Source organism: Pteropus vampyrus, unplaced genomic scaffold (genome assembly GCF_000151845.1).
Source record: "Pteropus vampyrus isolate Shadow unplaced genomic scaffold, Pvam_2.0 Scaffold117, whole genome shotgun sequence".
In the NCBI taxonomy this organism is placed as follows: Eukaryota; Metazoa; Chordata; class Mammalia; order Chiroptera; family Pteropodidae; genus Pteropus; species Pteropus vampyrus.
The window spans coordinates 2501328-2510861 of record NW_011888898.1 but is presented as its reverse complement, the minus strand read 5'-3'; the positions used below and the strand labels follow the sequence as shown (position 1 = coordinate 2510861).

Below are 9534 nucleotides of genomic sequence, written 5' to 3'. Positions count from 1 at the left end.
AGAAGGGACCAAGGGCGAAGGTCGTTTGGGCTGCCCCTCATGCGGGGCAGGTGCCAGGAGCTCAGAAGAGCCAGTGTGAGTCCCAGCTCTGTCTTTTACCAGCTGTGTGGCCCTGGGCACAGACCTACCCTGTCCTCTCTCAGTCTTTTTCTCTTCCATCAAATGGGCACCATCGCAGGACCTGCCTCCTAGGCTCTTGTGGGCACAGAGGAGACCGTGAGTAAAGGCAGCAGCCTCTGGTTTGGGCGGTGACCCCAGGCTGACAGTTCTCTCCCAGGGCACGGGACTGGAAGCAAAGCCTTCTCCATCTGGCTCCTTGATAGCCCATGGAGACTTGTCTGAGCGATGAGATGTGAGCCTGGAGCCAGCTCAGATGCCCGCAGGTCATGTGGACGAATGAGTCAGGCTGGGTGGGGTCGGTGGAAAACTGGACAGCACGTGCCCTATCTAGAGGGGCAGCTCTCTGTACCCTGCAGGGATGTGGGTCCAGTGTGGCCAGATGGCTCTGTCGTTCGGGAGAAATAGGAGCTCAATATTTATTTGAAACATCCCAGTACCTCCATGTTGGCAGCTAACTCATTTTTAAATTTATATCAGCCGAACCTGTCATGTCTGTGGGCCAGATGCTAACCAGAGGCCACCAGTTTGCGATCTCTGAGGAGGCTGGAAGAGGGGATCGTGAGGGCCCGAGGTTGGAAAGCCGATACTGAAGGGACATCCTGGGTCCTGGCCACCAGGACATCCTAGGTCCAGCTCACCCCCCAGCCCGGCTCAGCCCTGGGACCACCTGTGTCCTGGCTTGGAGCTGGGGCAGCACGGAGCCTGGAGCTGCTCTGCCAGCTCCCAGCTGGGCGATCTTGGGCAAGGGCCTCTCTGAGCCTCAGTTTCCTTTTCTGCAAAACGTAATTATGGACACGGGTATCTCTCGGTGGCTGTGAGGATGAGTGGGCTGTGGGCCTGCAAGTCCATCATGGGCTGAGCGCTCAGGAAGGGCTCACCACTCAGTCACTGCGGTTGAATGAAGGGAGGCTGGGGGCTTGGTCTGTGCAGGTAGCCAGCGCTGTTTGTTTTGTTTGCCTTCCCCCACCCAGTCAATGTTTTTATTTTAGAGTTAGAGACAAGTAGCTACGATGATACAGAGAGTCCCCGTACACCCCTCACCCAGGCTCCCCTACTGTTAATGTCTTATTTTACTATGGTGCGTTGTCACAGCTAAGGGCCCGACAGCAATACATCGCTATTAATTACCTCCAGTTTATTCAGATTTCCCTAGTTTTTCTCTAGCGTTCCTTTCCGTTCCAGGATTGCCTCCAGGATACCAACCGTATTATATTTAGTCATCGTGTCTCCCAGCCACCTCTGGTCTATGACAGCTCCTCAGACTTACCTTGTTTTTGATGACCTTGACAGTTTTGAAAATGTAGGTGTTTTGTACAATAGCCCTGACTAGGGCTGATCCGATGTTTTCCTTGTGGTCAGACTGGCGTTATGGGTTTTGGGGAGGAATACCACAGAGGTGAAATGCCTTTCTCATGACATCATATCCAGGGGACATGCTGTCAACAAGAGGTCTCACCAACGAAACCCTGCCCACCTGGCTGCGGAAGCGCTGGCTCCCCCCACCCCCTTCCCACGTTCTCTGCTTTGGAAGCAAGTCACCAAGCACAGCCACCCCTCAAGGTGGTGGGGGACACTTAACTTAAGCTCTGGCTCCTTCAAGAGGTAGTACACACACAGATTATTTGGAATTCTTTTGTACCTTTTGGAATTATTTTGAGATTTGTATCTTCTCGCCCTATCTGCTTGCTCTCAGATCTAGCAGTTTTTAGCTCCTTTGGGGATCATGCCATTATCTGAGCAACCTGGGTTTCAGTCCTGGCTCCACCCACTTACTCTCTGTGACTATGACTCGCTGTGAACTGGAGTGACGACGAAAATTATAGCAGCCTGTGCCAGTCAGGCTGTGTTCATCTGTGTAACAGTGACCAGATTTAAGTGGTTTAACCAAATAGGGTTTGTGATTTTTCTTCACGTGACAAGAAATCCGGAGGTGGCCAGTTGAGCTTCTGGGTCTTCTCAAGGAAGTGGTCAGGGACTGTCCTCCTTAGCACGTGGCTTTTGTCCTCATGGTCTTGAGGTGGCTGCAGTACCTCCAGTGTCGCGGCTGTGTTCCAGGCAAGTCTCTGTGAAGTTGATAGTATTATCCCCATTTCACAGAGAGGAAAGGGTGGCTCTGGAGGATGAGAAGCCCCTATGTTAAGGGAGTGCTATGTGGGTTAGAGACGCTATGTGTAACCTGGGACTCAATGGGCTTAGTTGTTGTTTTTCTCAGTGGGAGGGGCCTCCCCAAACCTCTTGGGGCTGGAGGCACCTGATGACCTTGGAGATGACCTTGGAGATGAGGTGCCTCTGGGCACCTGAGCTTCTGTGCATGGCTAGCCTGGGGCCTCAGCCCCCCTTTGGCTGACCTTGTGGAACCTCAGAAGTGGCCTGTGAGCGGGCCAGTGGTGTGGCCTGCTTCTCTGAGGGTGGAGGATAGGCGGGAGCTGCAGTGATAGCCCAAGGACAGCCAAGAAGGAGCTCTCGGGCCTGGGGACGGTCAGCAAGGGGGACCTGGCCCTGAGTCCCGCAGCCTGTGTCCGCCGACCTATTACTCAGTGCCCACTTGTATGGGAGATGGAAGGAAAGGGGTGTTGTTCTTATTCTGTTTAGGAAGACAGATTTAATTCAGGGGCCAACTATGGCCTAGAGCCAAATCTGGCCTGCCGCAATCTTTGTAAATAAAGTTTTATTGGCACACAGCCATGCCATTCATTTACATATTGTCTGTGGCTGCTTTTTGCTACATGGGCAGAGTTAAGTAGTTGTGACAGAGACCGTGGGGCTTGCAAAGCCTAAAATATTTCCTGTTTAGCCCTTCACAGGACGAGGTTGCTGACTCTGGTCCGAAGAGAAAGCAGTCAGGATCCGGGCTGTGCAGCTGGGGTTCACATAGGGCGGGCCAGGACTTATGGGGGACTGTGGGGGGTTTTCTGGAAACCCATGCTGCAGCAGCCTTTGGGGTCTTTGTCAGAAAAGGAGCTGCTTAGGGGTGCACATCATCAGGGGGGCCTACTCTCAGGCACCTGCCAGAAGCAGCAGGTTATGGAAATGGTAAAGGGGCCTGGGCAGCACCTCAGCTCGGCCCCCGGGGGCCGCTGGGGGCTGTGAGCCCAGCGCGGCCAGATCATCCGATTTTCTAAGAGAAGCTGGCAGTCTGGTTTTCATGGGAAACGTCCTGATTTTTTACATGTTTGCAGTTAACTCCATTTAAAAAAAATCTTGAAGTACATGTGCATCTGGTGTGTGGGCTGTGGGCTCGGGCACTCGAGTGTCCGGGGGGAAGTGAGGTAGGTGTGGGAGTGTGGGTAGACCTGGGGGAGCATGCCAGCCCCAGCACCCCAGAGGTCCCTCTTGTAGAGCAAGGCTGACTCTGAGCTGGGGAGGGGACTAAGGACGTGGGAGGTAGGGGGCGTGGCAGAGCCCTGGATCTGTGGTGTCAGGTTTCCACGTCTCCCACCTATGCCAAGCAGGTGGAATATTCCTACTTGCAGGCTTGGGCACGAGCCCTTCCTTGTTTACCTGGCTGCCCCCAGAGGGGATCTCAGTGGCAGCTGTAGGGTGAGTGGACCCCAGCTGCATGGTTTCTTGGCTCCTGCTACCTCTGAGATGCAGATGACCCCTCTCACTGCAGGTTGCCGTGAGAATCCGAGAGAAAATGGGCGTAACAGGCCTGGGTTTCCAAGGCATCCTGGTGTGCCCGTGATGGGGCCTAGACTCTAGGGGGTGGTTCTGTTCTCCTGACAGAATCTGGGGTGCCAGGCTATTTGCAGGCTCACCTGCTGATTCAAGTGCAGCTTCCCAAGCACTTGCTAGCACCACTGTGGGTTTATTATTTGTTTTAGGCGGGACTCCTGGTTGCACGTGATAGCGACGCAAGTCAGCTTGGCTTAAGCCAGGAGAAGTCCATGGCTCTGAAATAGGAAAAGTCCCAGGGTAACGCTAGCCTCCTGCAAAATTGGATTCAGGTGCCCAAAGTAAGTTGTTAGGTGTCTGTCTTGCTCCATCTTCCAACTCCACTTCCCTGTGTTGGCGTCCTTCTCAGGCAGGCCCCCAGGCGTGGTGGCAGAAGGGGCCCGTCAGGCTCATGGCCCACACTCATAGAAACCTGGGCAGGGGGAACCTCCCTGTCCCAGTAGCAGAGTCCCAAGGCTGTTTCTCATTGGCCCAGCTTGGGTCACATGCTCACGGCTGGCCCAATCACTGCTCAGGGGGCTCAGGCCTCCTCTCAGCCCTCCTTCAGCTGTGGGGTGGGGTGGGTTGGGGTGGGGAGAGCATCCTGGATGGGAAGCTGGCACAAGTGATCCTACAGGAAAATCGAGATGCTGGTACCAGAATGGGAGGTGGAGGCTAGACAGGCAGAAGCAGCACGGGCCCACCCCCACACCCACTCACGCTCCAGGAGCAGAGTTTGGGGCTGAAGAAGCCGCATTCCGAGCCCCCTGGCTTATCACAGGCCACCCCTTCCTGGCCAACTTCAGGCCTAGTGCTCCAACCAGCTGTGAGACACTTTCCCACATTTCTCCACGTGCTCCACGGTGTTGTCAGAGGCTTGGTCCAGGGCCAGGATGGAGCTACACCAGCCTCCACAGCCTTTTCCCCCATCATCCGGCCTGGGGACCCTTTTGAAAAGGGCGGGCATGCTCGTTTGGAATGGCTTGCTCTCTGAGCCCCTGGATTTCTCTTGAAAACTCCCTTCTCTGCATGTATACGCAGCAGCTTTTCACTGACCCACGGTGCCATCTGGCTGGGCTCCCCAATCCCCGCACCCCCTCTCCTTGCTTTCCCAACGCAGGGCTGATGTTTCCCTCCAGCACCAGGAATCACGCTACTGTTTCCTGCCTTAGATTTTGCGTGAACTCAAGACGCTACTACATCGAAAGCTGCTAAAATCCTCTTCTGGCTACTTCTGCTTGTTTCCCTCATCATTATATTGATTTTCCTCCTTTTGGGGGAAGTCTTGTCTTTTTGAAGGAGAAGGTAAAAACCTCATGCCTGTTGGTAGAACCATTTCAAAAAGAACAGGGGTTTGGGATGAGGCCCAGCAGCCCCAGGAGAGGCCACGCGGCTGGGCTGGGACACTGGCTCTGGCCTGGCCTGGTCACAGAGCTTTGGGGACCCTCATGGGCCCTCCTCCTTGCCTGGGTTCTAAACCTATCTTTAAAGGATCACAAAATACTCTTTGGCCCTTAAGCCAAGTCAGGATGAGGGACCTGGTCTTTGAACTGTCATAATTTACTCGAATGTTGTATTTTCTAGATGGCACTGCCATGGCCAGTTCTCAGGAGAAACAGGATGACAATAACATAAAACCACGGTCATGCATAGATCGCATCGCCCTGGCTCTGAGGCGTATCTTGTGGCTCATTTCCCAGTTGTGTTCTGGTCTCAGTGCCATTGAAGTCTGGTGTCCAATCTGTGGGAATGGGATGCAGCCCAGGAAAGGGGGACAGGTGGAAAATGCCTGTGTCCCAAGTGTGCCCTAAGTGGTCTGAGCCACGGTGGGCTGACTGAGGGGCGAGTGGACAGAATGTTCTGTTTGCCCTTTTGTGAGGCAGCCCCTTGGCCGAGGCGAATTGCTCTTCCTGATTGTCCAGATGTGGGGTGGTGACAGGGAGATGCACGCTCCCTACGCACCAGACCACATTCTTCCTTATTTGAAATCCTTTGATGGTTTCCTTCTGTAACAGAGGGGCTCAGTGTGGGGACAGTTCAGGACTTTGGGGCTCAGATAGAATATGTCCTCTCCCACCCTACACCTGGCCACTCTCACCTGTAGGAGACACCTGCACCAGAGTCCTCTGTGGTCCCTCCTCCTCCTCACAATCTGTTCTCTATTCTGCTCTTTATAAAACAGATATCTAATTATACACACACACTCGCTCTTTCAATTACTAGCCTCAATGGCTCCCTGGTCTCTTAGAATAAAATTCTTGGCACGGCCTCCAAGAGCCCAGGTGATCTGTCCCTGGTTTACAGCTTCGTCCCTGTCCACACACGGAGCCGACTCTAGACCGAGCGGCTTTAGTGCCCGCCATGTCACAGGGCGCCGTGTGCACACCCGTCTGCAGCCTGGAGCCCTGCCCCCTCCAGGAGGAGCCGGGCCTCATCTGGGCTCCCCAGGCATCCGTGCCTCCTGCCAATAGTGGTGTGGTTCCTGTTGGTTCCTTTATGTCCTCACCTAATGGCAAGTCCCATGATGTCTGGGACAGCAGTCTTGTTCACAGAATCCTCCCTCTGTGCCCCTGTGAGCCCACATACCTGCCCGCCCGTGCTGTGTCCACCAGGAGCAGTGGCCTCGCAGCCCGCAGACCCTCCCTCCTCCGAGCGGCTGCCACTGGGGTCAGCCCCGGCTCTGCAGGAGACCCGCCTGAGAAGTACGCTGATCAGTGCCATCAGACTCAGGGTGGGGGCCGGGCATAAGCATTCGGCATGCTCCCAGGAGACCCCAGTGTGCAGCCAGGTTGGAGGTGGTCTTCTGGAAAACTGGCTTTTTCTCAACAAGTGATTATAACCTGGAGGGTCCCAGGGGAGGGCTGCTTGATGGAAACTCTCTCCATCCCAGCCCCCCTACAACAAAGTCCACGCCAGAAATAAGTAAGCACTTCTTAAAATGGTTTGATTAAAAAAAAAAAAAAAAAGTAACACATGGCATAAACTTCAGGCAGCACAGATGGGTCTTTGGGGAAAGAACAGTCAGTCAGCCGTCACCTCCCCCCACCCCCGCCCGGCCACACCGGTTTTCCCAGCAGCAGGCCCTGCACCCAGGCTCCTGGGGGACCCTGCAGGGCTGTCTGTGCCTGCACCTGGGCAGGTGTATGGGCCCTTGGTCACGTGATGCACCTTGCTTTCTCATTCTCTGTGAGAACTGGGCTCTGCCTGCTTTTGCTACCCACGCAGTGCTTCATCCAGGACGCAGACGACATGATGGCCCAGCTCTCCTCAGCTGGGCTGGCTCCGGCTGTCACAGGCAGAGCTGCCAGAGCCTCACGGCATCTTTGGTCACAGGTGTGACTACCCTGCAGGATGAATTCCTCCAACTGGAGTTCTTGGGTCTCAGAACCTAAGTGGCATCACATGGCTGATAGGGCACCTCGTTTTCTGTCTTTCCAGAAACTGTCTACGCCGGCACCCCTGACATATGAGCTGCCCACGTTGTACAGGACCGAGGACTACTTTCCCGTGGATGCCGGGGAGACAGCACCCCAGACCCTCAGCCACCATCGGCGTCTGTGAGCATGGCGGCTCTGCCATTGCGGACGTGGAGAAGTGAACCTCTGTGCACCGGGCAGCTTGGGTTTCCTTTTGTTTTGTTTTGTTTTGTTTTGATTGTTGTTGATTTGTTTGCTGAACTTCCTCCCTTGCTTCGTGGGAGACCCTGGGGCTGTGGAGAAGCAGTTGGAACCCACCATGGCAATGCCTTGGGGAGGAGCCAGAGAAGGCATTTTCCGCCAGTGTTTGGCCTCCCTGGTGGTCTAGGATGAGGCGGTCAGGTCTGACGAGTCACTGTGCCTGAGGGACAGCGGGGACTTTCTCTCTGAAGGTCTTTGCATGGGAATCATGGGGACTCCGGCTGCCACCGGGCAGTGTGGCTCCAGGTCCATCATTGTTGGTTGGTTTGTCTGCAAACCCCAGGGCCCACTGGCCTGTGAATCGTGTCAATAAAGGTGTCAAAGGTCATGTGTGGTCTGGGTGTGAGAACAGGGGGGATGACCAGTTCCTTTTCCCACTATGTAAATGTTTCCTTGAAGGGTCCTCGGAGGGCAAGCCTGGCCTCGGAATCTGCTCCCGATAAAGCCTCTGGCCTGCGCCTGCCAGGGGGTGCCACTGGACCCCCTGGATCCCCAGCAGGCATGCAGAGGACACTAGGGCTTCCTGGTCTTCAGAGGCCTGTTTGCCTTAGTCTCTTCCATGCAGAGGAGTTTCCTGGGTTATCTGGAAGTCAGCAGTCCTCACCAAGCCAAGAACGAACGAACACACACAGACACAATTACATGCACACGCACACGCACACGCACACAACAGACACCCGCCAACTGCAGACCAGCATTCGAATTTCAAGGAAATCTAACTAACGAATCAGGTGTGATAACACCCAAAAGTTGAGTCTTGTCAATTTTAGGACAATTTTTGGAATTAAAAGAAGCAAGTGGACTCCTGTTTCAAGAAGAGCCAACATTTTTCTGGGTAAATAATTTTTGTAAACTTTTATAGATTTTTTATAAATTTTTTTTTATAAATTCAATTACAGAAGCCTCATTTACATACAAAAAGGTGCACCTAAGTGTATAGTTCACTGAGTCTTCACCAACTGAACACATCTGCTTACCTGTCCCTCCCCCAGATAGAGAGACCAACAGACAAACACGGTCAGCACCCAGAAGGCCCTCGGGCTCCCTTCCAGGCAGTGCCCGACCCCCAGCCCAGGCCAGCACCACGCCTGACGGTACAGATGTTACAGACGGTGTTGCTGGCTTCTGTCCTCTGGGGTCAGGGGGTAGGGAGTGGAGGACATACACACAGGGTGCCGGCTTTGTCCCCGGCTTTCCTGGCTGACACTGTGCTGGTGGGGGCGTCTCTGTTGTTCCATGTAGCTGCGGATCGTTAATTCTTATGTCTGGGTTGTATTGATTGGGAACGTTTTTAATGAAGGAAGCTAGATACTCACTGGGCCTCAGTCTGCTCAGAGAGAGGATAGATTCAATAGAAAGTTAATTTTTCAGACAAGTGATGAGGACACCAGTTTCTGGAAGGCCGAGTATATGTTGATTGCTGGAGAGGCCCAGGCTTCCGGCTCCTTCCGGAGCCCGAACCAGGTGCCAGGAAGGGGTGCAAGGGAATGTCATATGATCAAGCCACAGCGACTTAAGTGTCCTAAAATAGAGACCCACTGAACGGAGGCTAAGAGCTTACAGGCTCTGAGGTCAGCCTGCCTGGGTGGCCCCATCATCTCTATGCCTCAGCTGTGTGACCCTGGGCCAGTTGCTTACCTTCTCTGAGCCCAGCCTCCCCCTCAGTAGAATGCAGAGACTAATGGCACCTGCCTGTTGGGTGCTGTGAGGATGAAATGCAATGACCTGCGTCAGTGTCTAGCTCGCTGGGCACTCGACGGTGACGGATCTGGGTGGGAAACAGGTGACTGTGCTGCATTTCTCAGCTGACGAGTGGCATTCAAGAACCGTGATGTAGGAACTGCCCTTAAATTTCAGAGTAAGAACACGTCACAAAGAGTGCGAGCTGCCAAAAGGCCAACTAGCTCTCTGGGTTCCCCGTCTGCGGATGCTTTTAACCACCCACCCCCACCCCCTCCCCCAGTCTGTGAGGTTCCAAGAGAACATCTGTAGGAAGAAGGTGAGCCATGAACTAGAACTGGCCATTCCAAGTTCCCCGGGAGCTGCAGAGCCAAACAATGAACTTTTAGGGACACTTGGAGGC

At 54.2% G+C, this 9534-nt stretch overlaps 1 protein-coding gene across 3 annotated transcripts in view; it reads left to right on the top strand.

Annotated features, from left to right (window-relative positions):
• The window catches only part of BCAS4 (breast carcinoma amplified sequence 4), a 56190-nt gene extending 48411 nt beyond the window's left edge, over window positions 1–7779 (top strand). For all 3 annotated transcript variants that reach the window (XM_023534065.1, XM_023534068.1, XM_011365976.2), the window contains one exon: window positions 7213–7779. In XM_023534065.1, coding sequence (XP_023389833.1) covers window positions 7213–7335 — 123 coding nt within the window. In that variant the 3' untranslated portion in view covers window positions 7336–7779. The remainder of the gene's footprint in view (window positions 1–7212) is intronic.
• Window positions 7780–9534: the final 1755 nt, after the last annotated feature.